The 17725-nt window shown below is 37.2% G+C and overlaps 1 protein-coding gene across 1 annotated transcript in view; it reads left to right on the plus strand.

Annotated features, from left to right (window-relative positions):
• Positions 1-17725, plus strand: part of LOC108666167 — a 31085-nt gene that overhangs the window by 10284 nt on the left and 3076 nt on the right. The window contains exons 6-29 of the mRNA XM_018152986.2: positions 2384-2483; positions 2828-2977; positions 4530-4625; positions 5223-5330; positions 5616-5762; positions 6275-6531; positions 7049-7184; positions 7744-7859; positions 8130-8649; positions 9136-9259; positions 9501-9967; positions 10445-10597; positions 11160-11804; positions 11952-12180; positions 12469-12644; positions 12843-13108; positions 13503-13614; positions 13986-14100; positions 14744-14862; positions 15128-15190; positions 15519-15992; positions 16326-16553; positions 16881-17008; positions 17285-17475. Of these exons, the coding sequence (XP_018008475.2) occupies positions 2384-2483; positions 2828-2977; positions 4530-4625; positions 5223-5330; positions 5616-5762; positions 6275-6531; positions 7049-7184; positions 7744-7859; positions 8130-8649; positions 9136-9259; positions 9501-9967; positions 10445-10597; positions 11160-11804; positions 11952-12180; positions 12469-12644; positions 12843-13108; positions 13503-13614; positions 13986-14100; positions 14744-14862; positions 15128-15190; positions 15519-15992; positions 16326-16553; positions 16881-17008; positions 17285-17475 (5120 nt within the window). The remainder of the gene's footprint in view (positions 1-2383; positions 2484-2827; positions 2978-4529; positions 4626-5222; positions 5331-5615; positions 5763-6274; positions 6532-7048; positions 7185-7743; positions 7860-8129; positions 8650-9135; positions 9260-9500; positions 9968-10444; positions 10598-11159; positions 11805-11951; positions 12181-12468; positions 12645-12842; positions 13109-13502; positions 13615-13985; positions 14101-14743; positions 14863-15127; positions 15191-15518; positions 15993-16325; positions 16554-16880; positions 17009-17284; positions 17476-17725) is intronic.

Consider the following 17725-nt stretch of genomic DNA (forward strand, 5'->3'; position numbering starts at 1 on the left):
AGATGTGTATAAGAGACGTAAATATATTTTTGACAATTAGCGTAAAGTTGACAGCGGCGGGGGAGACGTGGAGCGGGGACGTGCAAGTTGCTTTAGGTCGCACGCCGTCCGACAGGCAAACCATCAACGTCGTCATCGTCATGCCTGACGCTAGCAAGTAAGACAGAGACGAGTAAGAAATACTTGTGCAACGTTCATACCATTACTTTTTTTTCAAGCCCATTGAATATTTTCATCTTCCTCTGGAAATGTTTTTGAGTTGTCACCGTATTTTTAGCGCATTTTCTCATTTATGGAAAAAATGCACTATTTTGATCGCCAAGTTCGTCCGTCCGTCTGAGCCTCTGTCCGTCCGTGACTTCACGTTTTCGTCGACGAGAAAATGCGCTCTCTGTCACTCACTGCAGTGAGTACGGAGTTATATTTTTTTATATACATGTTGTACTCGTGTAGCAACATGTAAGGTTATTAATTATATATGGTTATTAATTTTAACCTCAATATTTCTAAGAACAGTTACGTTCACCTTTTATTTTATTCATCGGCTTTCAAATATATTCAAATCTAAATTCTAGTTTACCTCACAGGTGACTAAAAAAATCTTCTCAGACTTATTCGAGTTTTCTAAATGTGTATTTGAATTTTTGTGCTTGCGTTTAAAATACTTATGATATCATCAGTTACCTTTCCTATCTTCGTATGCTATCACTCTTCGCACTCCATAAATTCGTGTTTAAATTAAACAACAAAAATAAATGTTATTTATTTATTAATCAAATTAAATCTTAATTTCAAGTCGAATCAAGTATTTTTTACGAGCCCTACATTTACACTGAGCAATAATTCGAGCTTAAATTTCCACTTAGTCTGCTTCATTGATTCAATCCTCTATAAGTTTTAATTTCTAACTGACTGTATTTCAATTTCTCGTAAAATGAATATATTTCACGAAATATTCTACATCCACAGACTGGAAGTGGAGTCTGGCTTGCTGATGTACTTCACTCCCACATCCGCTGTTCTCTCTTCCCTCAACAGAGTTCATTTCCCATCTGGGGTGCAGCATAAGGTAAAAATTATATGCAGTTCGCATGGTTCAACTCGAAATTTTATACTGGATAAAAATTAGTGGGGAATAAATAAAAATTTTCAAAGATTATAAGGGTTAAATTGATAGTCTCAAAAAAGGTCGTGAGACTGATTTTTTGTTAGAATTTAAATTCCGCATTTCACTACTACTTGGCAGTTTTTTTAATTCAGCCAATTTTTTTGTAATTAATGACATGTTTGGAATTATATTTTCAAATTGTTATTATTTTATACTTTATTAACTGCTTATTATTAAGAATATTTTTTATATATCGGCCTCTGATCTACTTGTTATGCTGTAAATAATCATCGCCATATTTTTCACATACCTATTTGCCGTGATTGCTTGGGATATTCCCGAAATTTTGCTTGGAACAATATTCATCATGGACAGGCCATACTATGGAAATTCGCTTCTCGGTTTCTCGTCTGTGATCTAGGAATTTAGCTCGAGAATCCATCATCGATACGCTGATTGAGTTACAAACTAGTGAAATATTTTTATAGTACAGTGTCAGGATAACTGTAATAATAATACCAAATAATACACGCCCTGTAGCTGAACATTGAAGGAGAAGGCTCCAGTCGCCACAACGCTACCCCAGACGTCAGCCTCTCCGTGCAGCTGTCGTCGCCGCTCACCAGCGCCGTACAGCTGCACCTCTCGCTGCTCACTGACGATACCACTGCTCATCGCAGCGATACCACCTTGACGGTCGGTTGCGATACCACCCCAGTATTTTATTATTGATTCGCAGTGTTCATTCCTCATGTCACAATATGTTAGTTTCAGNTGTAGAACTTGTATAAATTAGCTCAGTTCATCGCGAGTTGGATAATTTTAAATTTTAGTGTTACTTCCATGTAATTTCGAAACTAAATTTATGAACTTATTCTGATGGGAGTGACTATTCTATGCAAAATACTTAAAATATATATAAATATATAGAATAAAATTCCATAATATATTTGAAGTTAGATCTGGAATTTATGGCTTCCTTTCTTGGTTAATGACACACAGCGAAATTTGCTAATTGATGGGTTCCGATGCCCTGTATTAATTGAGAAATCTTGGGGAATACAGTTGTATGTCCCTGCTGATGTTGTTGATCATTATTATCGTAATTACTTATTATTATACTTATTATTACCGTTAATACATATTGTTGTACTCATTATTATCGTTATTAATTATTATTATGTTAGTTATTTTATATTTCTCGCAATCTTATTTATTGTTAGTTTATTTAGGGTTATTAATGTTAGTTATTAGTTATTTTCATATTTCTCGCAGTGTGGGCACCGAACTACTAGGAATGGAGCAAGCGCACCTCACAGCTGTCGGACGCCATCAGCTCCTGCGCTCTGATGACGGCCGGCATGCTGGGTTCCAAGTATGAAATCAAATCAAAACTTTATTGAATTTCAAATATAAATTAAATTGAAACTCACATGAACTTAAGAGTACGCATCAAAATAAAACTTAAAAGAACTTCATGTATGAATAAAATTAAAATTCAAATGAACTTCAAGCATGATATCAAATTAAAACTCAAAATGAACATCAATGACAAAATCAAATCAAAACGCTAATAGACGTCAATTTCTCTTTCTCAGCATGCTTGAAACTCTCGAGTAGTTCTATTTATATGCAAATAATTCCAGGCAGAAGACTATCAAAACATTCCACACTTCAGAGAGTGCTTATAATAAAGTGTACTCGTTTTCCTCGCACCAGTTGAGTGCCGACTCTCAGATCATAGTGGACAACAATGCTGTGTGGACGAGCGTTGGTACCTTGCAGTTCAGGCCGCTGGCCTCCACAACTGGTACTCTCAACATCACACAAACTGTTCCTGTGGTGATGCATCATCGCTACCTCATAGAGGTGAATTTCTGTTAGTTGTTCCTAGACTAAAGGAAATGGATAGATATGTTAAATGCTAAGCATATAGATAGTATCTGTTTAAAACTATTTTCAAGTTAGCCGGCGTTTAATTGACTGTTGGCTCCTCGTTTTTAACATTGATGCTACATGAATGAGGCTGTGTTCAAATGAATATTTTAGTGTATGTTCGCGGCCTGCAATACGCTACTCAGCACATTCACACCACCTACTGTAATAACGAGTCTCCAGTTGTAGTTTTCGGTAGTAATTATTACCTTTTTCAATTATTTTCTTCGTCATAAGCTGTACTATTCAAAATATCACCATACTGTAAAAATAATGCTTATTTGTGGTTTAATTCACGTTCTGAGATAATAAATTAAATGTAAAATTTTCGTAAGTTTCTAGTGCAATTCATTGTTAACTCGTGCTTTGTGCTTGGTGATTTTTTGTTATCCTTTCGGCGGTATAAATCTGCAAAGTTGCCGGAAACGAAATAATATTTTGTGTAGATTACTAATATTATACGTTATAATATTAACCTCTGACTTACCGGCCAAATGAAACGATCTTCCATGTAATTACACAACAACATACCTCAATCTACCGGGTACTTAGATTTAATATATGCATGTGAATATGCGTGCATTTAAATGCATTACTGTAAGAAAAACACACGGTACTTAAATTTAATATATGCATGTGAATATACGTGCATTTAAATTCATTATTAGTATATGTTGGCAAAATTTGTTCCTTTAAGCAGGTTTCATTGAAGACCAAAGAATTTGTTTTATTGACAATTTTCTTATTAGTTTTTTTAATAGATCGAACAACATTTTTATTATGCACGAGTAAATCGAAAATCAGATCAGCGAAGGACATTTTTATTTCTTTAACGACGTTTCGAACGTTTCTATAATTCATTATCAAGTTAAAAGGCGCATTGAGTGATGGAATTTGGCTCGACATAAGTACAAAATCAAGTAAATAGGATACAACTCAAAATAATTACAAAATCACATAAATAATTAAAATTAGAGCACCGAAAATCACTCCGAAAACAGCCTTAATGTTCTGACAAATCCAGTACTTTGAAGGTTGATGGCTGGGGTCCTATCCTTAATGATGAGGGCCTCAGCTGTCGCGAGTCGGTTGGCGTCGGGGCATCGCATGACGGCGCTGGTGCATTCTTCCAGCACCGTACAAGTGATGGTCTCGTTGTGGGCTTCCATCAGGNAATCTGAAGTTTGATGGTACGGTACCACGCAGGCTAGTCTGAAGTTTATTGTAGCGGTACCACTCATGCTAGTCTGAAGTTTATTGTAACGGTACCTCGCAGGCTAGTCTGAAGTTAATTGGTACGGTACCACGCAGGCTAGTCTGAAGTTGATTGGTACGGTACCACGCAGGCTAGTCTGAAGTTTATTGGTACGGTAACACACAAGCTAGTCTGAAGTTTATTGTTACGGTACCACGCAGGCTAGTCTGAACTCAATTGGTACGGTACCACGCAGGCTAGTCTGAAGTTTATTGGTACGGTACCACGCAGGCTAGTCTGGAAGAGGAAGCGTTCACAGGGAGGGTGGTAGGCGTGCTAAACGACACGGCAGAGGTCCGCAGCACGCTACGGTACCTTGACTACCAGGTTAGTTTGTAGCTACGTAATAGTGCCTAGTAATTTATTTCTACTATTTCAAATTTTAAAGTTTATATTACTGTCAAATATTGAACTGTTTCATTGGTAGTATTATAAAGCAAAATAAATGTCCTTTCGTGGGTGTACAGTGCGGTTTGAAAGGGTCTTAATTAAATTAGAATAGTAGGTTTTACTATTATTGTTAACGGGATAAGGGATTTCGGGATTTGGATTTCAAAATTGCAGCTTTTGTAAAGCCCGTGAAACGCCGGGCTAACCTAATAATTGGTATAAAATTAATTTTTTTGTCATTCATCATCGAGTTCATTTGGCATTACTGAATTTAACACAAGGTAATGATCAGTACGGCATTGTTTTTCTTTTTAGCCTAAGAAGATATCATTACTCTAGTTCTCCATCTCATTTAACCACAGAAACTAAGAGTTTTTACAGTAATCTGCAAATTTATTCTATAATTGCTTGCAGAAGAACTCCAGTACATATGTCGGTAACCTGCTTCATTTAATTTTTTTTAAATATTCCCACAAATCTTCCCGACATAAAATGCTGCTATTATACGGTCATTTAACCATTATTGTCTATCAGGAGATGCAAGTGAAAGGCCGGTACAACGGGCAACTATCCTTCCTGAACCAAAGCATCACTTTCCTGCTCAACACGAAGCTGCACAATGTCGGTCTCGGCTGGCGAGAGGCATGTTAACTTTTATTATTAATAGAGTTTCATTTATCACTACTTTTACAAGGCTAATTGGTCTGGCCTCTTACCTCTTGAGTGTTGCTTAAATTTCTTTTGGGATGTTTTGCTGCAGGTGAGTTTTGCATTTTTCGCATTGTTTCGTAAATTTTAAGCGGCTATATTGATTTACATCATAAAAATAATTTATTAATATAATATTGAAAGAGTCAGTACTCGAACAATGTAATAAATTAAGGAAGATTCTACATTTTATCTTTGATACATGCTCTTATATTTTAGGGTTCGTACCGCGAGCGCGCTCTGAACACGTCTGGGACTCTTAAGGCGGGCAACACTCGCACAGACCTCACCCACACTCTGCTGCTCTCTCCTGACGTCTCACGCACTCTCTTCACCCTATCATCTCTCTACGACCAACCACTTGTGGTATTAATTCAGTTCATACATTTAGCGTTTGTATTGTTGTATTTCTTATATAATTTATGGTAGAGCAAGCTAGGCTTCTAATATGATACTCATTCTCTCATTCTTGTAGGTCAAACCTCAGAATGACTATCCATATCACCAGGTAGATGTAGTAGTGTCCAATATTCGTATGAACACGATGTCCCAAGTCATATTTTAACACTGGCCAACAAAAGTTCGCATCGCTAAGACGTTGATAAAAATTCCCTAAAGCAGTCCGTTTCATGAAATTTCTTGGAATGGCGACTTCACGATTCGCCTGGTTGGAGCTCATACTGATCGTTCAAAGTCTTCTGTTTGAACTACTCGCATGCGCGATACTCAATCTACGAATTTTCCGAATTAGAGTTACAACACTACACTAAAAGTTACATCTCTTACTATAATTTTTCAGCAATTAGTTGAATATCCTTGACAAAAATTCATTTCCACAGCTGTTAAATATTTTTAATATTCCCTTTCGTATCCCAAAGATAACAGTGACACACACAGTATTGGGTGTGAACCACTGGACCACATTTGCTGAACTACATCACGGCAACCACCTCAGCACAGCAAACTACACAGCACACCTAACCTCCTTCAACAAGTTCTTAATACAAGGGGTCGTAGACTCACCGCAATGGGGCTATAGAAACGTCAGTGGGGGCATTTCGGCCTCCTCCGACCGCGGTGAAGTGGAGTACAAAGGGGAAGTGAGAAGGAGCGACGTTGTACTCAATAGTGGCAGGTGGGGCGAAGGGTTCACAAGCAGAATTTCTTTATAAATTTGCAATAAATCCTATGACACCAAAATTATGATTCCTTGTAGTATTGTACTCGCAATCTTCAGGTTGAAGCTGAAATGTTGTAAAATGTATTCATGGGTTTTGAATCTGTTAGAAGTAGTAATGATATTTCATTGAGGAATTGCAAGTGATAAAAAGGTTATATTCAGACCATATATTTATGAAGCATCAATGTACCGGGTTTACCAGCTAACTCTTTATGATTAACATAATTCCACTCATGGAGTGTAAGAAAAAAGTGTTCGATTTATGAAGTATTGACACTGCGCGATCTGGAGTATATCTGTTAATTAAATAATTTCTATTTCAGATTCGATCCTACTCAGCATAAATCTTGCTAAGTTTAATTTAAATTGACCTCTCTAGAGATATGTGAATGGTTCTTTCTCCCGAGTTTTTATATGCTGTCTTTTTATTAGTATGAGAACTCCATTGAATTTGATTTTTATATTTGTGCAGGATTGCTTTCTCGTTGAAAGAAAGAGAGGATTCAGTGTCTCTGTCTGTAGCTTTGACAGACATAGTCTTGAGGGAAGATCCAATGGCAGACTGCACGCTATACTACTACCTCGACAACGGGGAACTGCTCAAGCAGGTCAATTGAGAGATGACAAATTACTAACTACTATCTCGAACTGAAGTATGTGATCACATTAGCTCTCTGAATTTAGCCTTTCGTCTATTTACGATTATTCATTTCACTAATACATAAATATTTTTGTCTGCTACTTGATCAGCTACATAAAATACAGTACGCCTTACCACGAATAGTTAAATTGTCCACGAACCTGCTATTTTCATCACTGATAATAAATATTCTGATGGCTTGTTAGATCCTAAGTATCTCTTCCCTCGTCTGAACATCAACATTGGCAACAGAGGCCACAAGTCTTACGCTTCTTCACTGATTCACTTACGCTTCTTCACCACGCTGATGACATTAGAAAAACTGTTGTATAAAGAATTTATTGAAAAATCGTCACTTGGGTTATGATTGTTAAATTTTAGTGACTTTATGGTTGTTAAATTTTAGTGACGTATGAATCATTATTCATTAATTTTATTATGCATAACTGTTCAAATAGAGGAGTGTGTACATAACAATGACACATGAGAGTTGTATAGAATAGATCATTGACCATAATGTTGAGCAGGTTAGCAGCAACATCACCGTGGGTGAGGTACCAGTTCTGCGGGTAGCCAGCAAAGTTGGCCCACTCACCCGCCACCTTCTTGTGGGTGTCTGCTCGTCGCCCACCCGCTGTCTAAGGTGAATTTTTGGTTTTGTCACTTCCGTCAATATTTTTAAATTAGATCTTAATTCATTTTTTATTATAGGAAAAAGTTATTTGTTGCTTCTTAGGGCTAGTTTCGAAACTTCAGTTGAATGTAGCTTCAATATTATTTACTCTTGATTTATCATGTAAAAGAATTTACCCAATCCGTCGAAATTTTGTTTGAAATTAGAACTTGACTTGTGAAGTTATGATTCTTCTTCATGTTTCTAATTTATTTTAATGCATAAAAAATTATTCACCAGGCTCCTGACAGAAGGAGTGACCCAAGATGATGACCACACTCGATATTTCAAGCTCAAAATTGAAGCCCTGAATTCCCTTCTCTGGGGATCACTTCCCCTACCTCATGTCGAGAAACAGTCATCTTCATCCTCTAGGGAACAGCCTTTCTCAACCTCTTGGGGACAGACTCTCTCAACCTCTAGGGGACAGACTGTCGCAACCTCTAGGGGACAGACTGTCGCGGTGAGCCATGAAGAACAGCCCCCCTCTCGTGGTGAGGACGCAACTTCCCACAACAACGGAGAAGACTCGACGTTTACTTACACCCCTTCTTCTACAATCCACGGCATTCAAACCGACTTATCGAATCATTCTTTTGCGGACGGAGGGCCTCATCCTAACATAAAAGAAAACCTTTTGCACGCAGATAATGATGAGGAACAGGATAACGTCATGACCAATACCAAAAGGAGGAGACATAACGAAGACTCAGTCCCCCAATGGCTTCAACACAGTCTCGAGTTCACCGCATCGGAAAAAGTATTTTCTATGTTACCTAATGTGTGTGACCAAATGTGCTTGAATAATTTGTTTGTGGTGAATGGTTCGCATTTCCTGAAGTTTACTTGACACCAATGTCGGACTGATTTTGTTGAATGCATCAGCAGTTTCATCAGGCATATTGTATCGTGTTGATTAGCAAAACCCCCAAAACAGCATTCTTCGGTAAACATACCTGATCGATCAAGAATATGTAACGGGAACATTTTATGCACCAGTGGAATACCTACAGTTATTCAGATTCCTATAGACATTCTGCAAGTAATGTAGGAAATGCCGGACAACCGCATAAAATTACGAAAATGATTATATATTTATTAATATATAAAAGTTTAGATACCTGTTAGATGCCTCGGTTAATATAATAAATAAATTAGCTTATTAATGATGACCAATTTGACCAATCGTTTTATCGTTTGTATGAGCAACGAATAATATGCGCAATGGCATAATTTTCCCGACTAGAATGGCGGAGTGCTGAGCGTGTGTGGCAGGCTTCAGAGGGATCGCTGTACTTCAGCCACATGCAGCCACTCTTCTGCCATCGGAGCACTCCAAGTGGCTGTGGCTTTACAGCCATTTTCACAAGTTATGAAATAATAATTAGTATGCTTCATTTTGATGCGATTATTAATAACTAAATTTTTACATTTATTGTTTAAAAAGAATTTATAAATACATAGATAAGTTTCCATAGAATAATCGCAACCCCAAACTTCTATCCAAAATCAATGCTCATCATTATACGCATTAGGATACGTTCGTACCTTTGAAGCATGAAATTTTTCCTGGGAATCACGCATGAGTTTTAAAAACCATTTTCCGTGCAGGCAACGTGACGGTGACCCTGGGGTCACAGGTCATCAAGCTGGCCGCCCGCGCCGCCTCGTATCCAACCATCACTTCTCAGCTTCTGACTGAGCCTAACGGTGATCAAAATCACCATAACGTGATCCAGGATAGTGAGCATAGTGTACATGACGCTATACATCGCACTGAAAGTGCGCCTCAGCATTCATCCTTAGAATCAAATTATTCAAGAAACATTCGAGCGTTGGTTGATGTCGCGTTGAAATCTGATGATGCCATGAGCGCTATCATAGACGCACAACTTCCTTCTACGAGGCCTGGCGCTGAACTGCTTGGTGCAAGCATGTGGAATCTTGCCATCTGGTTCGACGAAGAAAAGTCTCCAGAAAATTTTCTTAATTGGAAAACGTACACAGCTTTGTACGACTGGAGAGAAGAACGAGAGAGACGATTTGTGTCTACTGTATCTCATCCGTCTATGTCCAAAGTACGCCTTAACACCCATTTGCAAACGTAATCGTGAATTATAATAATTGTAACATTTAATTATATGTGTTATTCCGGTTTAAAATGTAATAATTTAGTAACACAAGAGATTTTTATAAAACTTTTGTGACTACGTGCTAAGTGTTTTAGATCTTGACGAAATAAGGAAACAAACTTAACGAGAAAACAATTTAATATTTGTCAGTAGTTTATACGAAGGAAATGAAATAAATCTACCCACAATCACAGAATTCTACTACTTCAATGAAATAGATCTTCTTCACAATTCCTTTTACGACGAAAAATGTATTTGACAGGAGCTTCAAATTGAAATTTGCCAGTAAAAATTGTCTGAGTATTTGAAGCCTTAACCATATTTTAGAGTCAATGCTCACTTCATTCACTATGAATAAGTGTAGAAATGATTGAAAAAGCTCAAGAATTTCATTTTCTATATTATTCGTGTATTTTTTGGAAGGATTTGTCTGTCCGTGGACATTGTATCCAGCGGGAGGGAGAACTTCGGGTATCCTTGGATGTCGATGTCATGGGAGACTCTTACAATCTGCAGTCGCACTCCCTGCACTGCAGGAGGCAGGAGGGCTATTATCTGGTCGACTACAAGGCTCAGGTACATGTAGCACATCAAATTAATAACGCAAGCTTGATTGTATCATATAAAATTCATTATGTACGCTCGAATGAAAATAGTATCTGTGAGTTTAAATTAGAAATTCCTACGGTTTTTAGCGCATTTTCTCATTTATGGGAAAAAATGCACTATTGTGCTCGCCATGTCCGTCTGTCTGTCTGTCTGTCTGTCTGTCTGTCCGTCTGTGTGTCTGTCCGTGACCTCAAGTTTTCGTCGACGAGAAAATGCGCTCTCTGTCACTCACAGCAGTGAGTACTGAGTTATATTTTTTCTGCATTCAGTTTACTACCTGGCATAGTCCTTAGTAGAGATTTCTTGGATGAGGGCATTGTCTCTTAAATAGTTATGCAGGATATTCAATAGGTTGATTTGTGTGATATATTTAATTATTGCAAATTTCATGCGCTTGCTCTGATCGGAAGAAATCCATGGCTGTATGAATGGCACAACAGTATGAAGAGTTATTGCGGACTAGACTGAAGGTATAAATATCAACATTTTATCTCTCTACCCAGGTATTATTTACTCTATTTCATTGCAGAGGCCTCAACCAGACTACAGCGATGAGCTTCTGGTTTCTGCATCTGCGAGATTTTTGCCGGCTCCTGATAGAACTTCTCTTATTCTTGTAATCAAAGTCCCGGATGCTGAGCCTGGAGAAACGTTATCTCCTCGCGGCGCTGCTTCACATTCAACGAATAATGCGGACCCACTTGAAATAACCAATCAGATTGCATCCTTTGTTTCTAGTAATTTTAATCGCGTTCATAGTCGCTATAAAAGGAATGCGCACATGAGAAAATGTGTCGCCTGCATAAAAAATACAGCCGACACTGAGGTCGGGTACACGCGAGATTCAAAGAACGAAAATTATAAATCTGAAAGAATGGCATACATAAATTCAAACGGATCACTGGTTAGTTCAATAAATTTCAGACCTTCATTAACTGGGCGGTATCTCGAAAACTCGACCACAAAGTATTATAATTTTGAACAAGAAGCAGTTGGAAGATACCAGGAGGATTTTTCTAGTGATGAAAATAACAATAAAGGCAAGGAAAACGTGCGCATTAGACGAACAGTTCGTCCATCGTCTCAAGCACGCACAGGCAACGCAAGCTTCAGAACCCTGGTGCTGTCGTGTGGGCTGGAAGTGAAACAAGCTGACTACAGGGCCTATCTTAAGGCAAGTTAGAACGTCTCATCTAAGATATTAAATGCATTTTAGCTGTTTGATTGTTTATGTCAACCATTATCGCGGTTTCTGTCAATATTTTTATTTACTTATTAGGTTTATCAACTGAAATATTACCGTCTTATTGCGTTTTTTCAGCTCCGAACTCCGTCCGTTCGAGAAGACTTCATCATTTCCTATGAAGACAACGTCAAGATGCAGACTCACGGAGTGCTGGTGGATGGCGATGAGGACTCGTTTAAATTTTCTTATGATGGAGATTGTAGAGAGTCTGTCCTTCAAGCTTCTATGGTGGAGCACAACGTCGAGATCGCTAATCTTCAGTGTCCCGTTAAGCCTGCCTTTGGTGTTCGAGGACTCTTTCGCGGTAGGGATATAAATTTTCCTAATAATTCAAGGTATAGGATACGGAATGAAATTGTGAATTAAAATATATCAAACATAATTTTGAAAAATTATATAACTAAACTTCTGATTTTATAAGTTGAAAATGTTATTTAATAGGTCATTATTGTTAGCAATAGCATAGACGCCTTCTCATTAATATTTTTTCCACTCTCGAAATTATCAACTTTATCAAATAATTTCAAGCCAAAATGTAAAAATTATCTCAATAAGGACATGATGTGTTCTCAATTTCCTTGATAACTTTCAGGCCCTAATATTGGCGCGGTGGAACAGTTTCTACACGCAGGCGTTGATTCCCAAACAGTTGCTTCTGTTGAGCTAACGGACGTAGCTCAAATTGACGCAACGTTATACGCACCCTTCTTGCTCCGCGTCACAGGACGCACTGATCAACATTGGTCAAAGAACCTCGTCGAATACCAGGTACATGTTACGACCTCATAACATGATTAAACAAATATTTGTCTATATAACGCTATATTTCGATCTTGCATTCATACTGACATTTTTTGGGATTTTATGGTTACATCTATTCACACGTGCAAAAATCAAAATGAATTTAAGTCAAATATTTTAGATATTTTTTATACGTTACCACTAAAATTTACTGTGTTCCTGCAGAGAAAAGCAACGTCATACCTGCACGACGTACTGAAGCGCACTGGAGCGGTTGTTCTCATGGTAGCGGAAGACGCCCAGCCAGCGGCTCAGTCGCTTGCTGTCTGGCCTGTGAGGCAGTCGCTAGCGTCCCACGGTGAAACTTCTGCCGTATTGTCACTGCAAAATCATATGCAGCAAGAGTATCGCAATATTAGAAAATTGTTCAAACAAGATGAGTTATTGAGAGATGTTTCACTCGTGACAAGAAAATACTACAACGCACTGCAGTGAGTTGGAATTACAAAATAATCGATATTCAAGCCCAGATTGTCTACCAATTTATTAGTTATCTCACTTGATTAATTTTTATAATTTTTGTCGCTAAATGTATTTTAAATATCAAGTTTCCTTAATTTTAAACTTGAATGACAATCCTTGATATATAAATTATACGTTGCTAACAAAAAATAAAATTTTTGTGTTTTTTTCACCTTCCTAAAACTGTGTAAAAAATCTTCACCTTCTGTGTGCGTTGGCTATCATATAGTAGAATTTATTCACACCAGATTTAGATATATATTTCATTATTAATCTACTTAATCACTTTTCTTCTTATGAGTTGCGTGTCTTTAAATAAAATCTTTATAAGTATTTATTCTTAATTGTATTTTCCCCTTCAAGCATCATCGCGGAACAGCTCTTGGCTGGAAATATAACACTGGATCAAGAAGGCCAACAAATTTCTGAGTCATCTTTGATTGCCATCACTGCAGTGGTCACGAATGTGCTTGACGTAAGAATTAAAAAACTATTAACCTCGTCAATCTAATATTGCAAACGCAAATTTAATCTTAAGTGTTAATTTTCGTCGATATCAACGCTATTTGGAACATTCTTTTAACCATATAATTAATATCCGTTAAAAAATCTCGGATTTTGTAATTCTGCCATGAAAAGATTATTTTCTATGATTGTCTACTCCATGCTTTTTTAACCAATATTTCTCCCCTTGAAGAGAGTAAAATAAACTTCAAGTGATAATGCAGCCTTTACACAAAATTAGCATAACGAATTTAAAATAAAATTCACCTTGCATGCTTGCATGCATGGCTATTACTATCATCATTCCGTTCAACATGACCGCATTTTTTGTTCTTTGAGCAGGACGTGTACAGAAATGCATCCCAGCGTGCCGTAGAAATAACACAGTCAGCACTCGGCATCACCAATGAACTGCTGCAAGAAGCTTGCACAGAATTCCGACTGTGGTGGACAGTTGGTAAGGACCCGAGGCCGGTGTTGCATTCTCTGAGTCTAAATTATTCAAATCTTGCATTAAAATGAAATTTATTCTAACTTAAGCTCTGGAACGGGTTAAATTTTTTTAGATCTGATTTATAATAGATTTGATTTCGTCCGATATTCGTACATTTAACGAAAAAATATTTATAACCCAATTTTTCTTTTAATTTTAATTCTTTTTTAATTTTTCTCGTCAATCGATAATGGTATACATTCGCACACACCAATGAAACGTTTCAATATTATTGCAACACAATCATTTTTGCGCTTACATTAATTTTCAATATTATTCAATTCAACTATGGCATGACTTCAATGCTCATTATTCACCTTCAAAATCTTGGCTTTACATAAAAAAATTCAATTTTACTTAAAATTTGTTCCAACATAAAACTTTAAATATTGCAGTTTTACCTCACTAAATCCACGGAGTTTACTCCGAAGATTTACTTATCTTTTCACACTATGGGTTCTAATTTCATTTCCAATACACATTTTCACGTGAATTTAATCTAAAACTTTTTATCGATGTCAGAACAGTTGTAAAATTAGGCACAAGAATGTAATTTTCTTCTCAATTGGTTTCAAAGGTGAACCCAACCGTTTTTATTTTTTAACAGTTAAAAGTTGGCCCCCCGTACGTCAAGCTGTCACAATCTGGCAGGGAACGGGAGATGACGAATCTGCTTGGCAGCGAATTCTCACAGGCGTTGCTAAAACAATGAAAAAAACTCACAACGTGAATATATTTACTTAATTTTGATGTAGTTTCAGTATGAAGAAATTTTTATAATTTCAATAAACATCATCAATAATTTTTCAATAAACATCATATGTGACTTAATTTCATTTATATGATTATTTTTGTTTTACTCGATTTACTAGCATTCGATCGAAGAATATCACATTCTGCCTTCAGATTTACTACGCATGTTATAACGATGATCGTAATCTTATTTTCATCTTTATCTATTCAAATTTTTTAAACTTTCTATTTTATGCAGATGCTATTGGCTGTACTCAGTGCAGAACCCGGCGATACAGAAGAGGGTGATATTAGTTTTCTGGTGAGATTTTTCGAAACATTATTAGTCATTGTGAACTTATATTCTTCACAAACTTCAATGAACATTTGTTGGGCTATGCCTGCATTGATAAATGTTAATAAAATATATTTACGGTCATATTCCTGAGACATCGATTAAATATATTATATTTGCTGGTAAGTATCCTGAAACACTGGGTAAAATAATCATTATATTTATTGTCTAGTTCCTAGAAAAATGGTTTTCAAAAAATCAATATATTTACCGTCATGTTCTTAAAACTTCGTTTACAAATCATATTTTCGGTTAGGTTCCTGAAATTCTAAGAAATAATTTTATTCATGTCCAGGTACCTTTACCAGTCGCGACGCACTCACTGCTGGAGGTAGCGCGTTCATTAACATCCCGCGGCCCTCCAGTTCAAGATTTAATCAACCATCAAAGCTCGACGTATCAAGCCCTTGACCGCAGCCGGCAGAGCGTGATGTGGCAGCATATTTTGCACTACCTTGCCCTGCTACGTCAACCCTACCGTGTATACAACGAATTTGTGCCTCCACATGCAAGCCCTGGAGTTCTGTTTTATCCTGACCTCTTCATAGACCTTCGAGGGAACGTCAAACTTCTAAATGAAGGCTGCAGGGATGTGCTGTTACTTGCGCATGAACTTTACGGTTTGAAAGTAGTTATTAAGTACAGAAAGCATGAGAAGAACTTGTTCAATGGAACAGATGGGTATTCGGATACGGCATCTCATTTGCTGCATGATGGAGAGCTTATTATTATTGTGGGCAACAGCTCTGTCAAGATCAACTATGACGAGGTAAGAAAACTTGACAAGCTTCTTACCCCAAAACTTTTTGAACTTGAAGTTAATATAAACAAATAAGTTATTTCAACATAACTTGAAATTGAAATTTATTTATTTATTAAATGATTGTCCAACGATTATTATAGGGTGTTTCGTTAAAGTACAACTAAAAACTTGATATTTATACTTTTTATAAGATTACTATTATTTTTATATGTATGAGCCACTAACTTTTTACTTGGTTTATTGCATTTCCAGGTACTGTTGCAAAGATGAAAGTATAAACGTTACCGCATGTAAATTATCGAAAATTTTATTTCGTAACATAAAGATGGCCATCCTCAGGTTGTGGTAAACTCGACTCTCGTGTCCCTGCCATTCATGGGCGACGAGCATGTGACGATTTTGCGTGACTTGTCGTCAGTCACGGCGGTGCTTCATGACACGTCATCTCTCGACACTGATACGAAAGTGACGTGCTCCCTGTATAGCGACATCTGCATCGTCTTTACTGACGATTGGCTCTCAGCCACAGCCAATCACGGACTGCTTACAACCTCGTTTAAAACACAGGTTTTTCTCAACAATCCCCATGCTGCTAGTGGAGATTTAACATAGCATGTTGAGAGCCTTTTATATTGTATAGATGCCTATTTATTCGAATTAACAATAAGCTTTTATATGGTTTAATATTTCAAGCCTTTTGAAAGAATTTGAAATGCACACAAAATTTCTTTTGGAGGTGCGTACATTTTCCGCGTTATTGATTGGGAGAGTACTAAATTCCGTTTCCAGTATTTTTCCACCGGTCAAATTCTTGGAACGATTTAATACATAAAGTCTAGAAAAAATCTTTGTAGTGAGTCGCATTTCTGAGTCTCAATTTTGTGCACCTGACAGGCGTCAGAATCTTGCTCGAGTCCGATAGATTCGGCAGATCATCCACAAGTTTCTGCAAATCCTAATCCACTGACTGCAGCAGAACTGATGTGTCACCACCTCATCCTGTCGGAATCTTCCCAGCTTGCGTGAGTCAATCCCTACAGTCAACGGAGAATCGATGTGAAACGTGAAAAATATAATATGTAGGCACAACACGATATTGTGGGATGCTATGGTCGATTCATATCAATCATCGTATTTTACATACATCAAGTGTTCTACAGTATTCAAAATCTTTTCCTCGATTAACTCTTTAGCTCCAATCTTTAATAAATCCATCCTCTTACACGAATCTGCCAGTAACAGCTACTCTGAACGATTCCCATTTAAAAAAAAAAACATCGCTATTCACTTTTTTTCAGTTCGTGTCAGCATACAGTGGCGGCGCTACCTTTCTACAGGGCGTGCGTCTTACAGCTGCGCTCCCACAATGCACGTAACCCTTTCCAGTCTCAGGATGAACTGAGAGAACCACCAGCACCTGAACATGATAATGATCTTTACGGAGTGCTGGGTGTCTTGTTCCATCAACATCGGAGGAAAAATCAAGAAGGTTGTAAATAAAAAAATAATTTTTGTGTAACGAAAATTTATGTTGGATGAAAACAGTTCTTCCAGATTAATGTTTCAAATATCATATTTACTCAGCGTTTGAATGTCTGTGATAAAGTTGCCTCTTGATTTTACAATTTATCAAACTCATCCATTCAGGAGTACTTCTGCGATTTATTTTATGTCTTAGGTACTAATTCCATCCGGATTTTCAATGAAATAGTATACGAGTCACTTATCCTTGTATTTAT

The sequence above is a fragment of the Hyalella azteca genome, unplaced genomic scaffold (genome assembly GCF_000764305.2).
Source record: "Hyalella azteca isolate HAZT.00-mixed unplaced genomic scaffold, Hazt_2.0.2 contig16542, whole genome shotgun sequence".
Classification (NCBI taxonomy): domain Eukaryota; kingdom Metazoa; phylum Arthropoda; class Malacostraca; order Amphipoda; family Hyalellidae; genus Hyalella; species Hyalella azteca.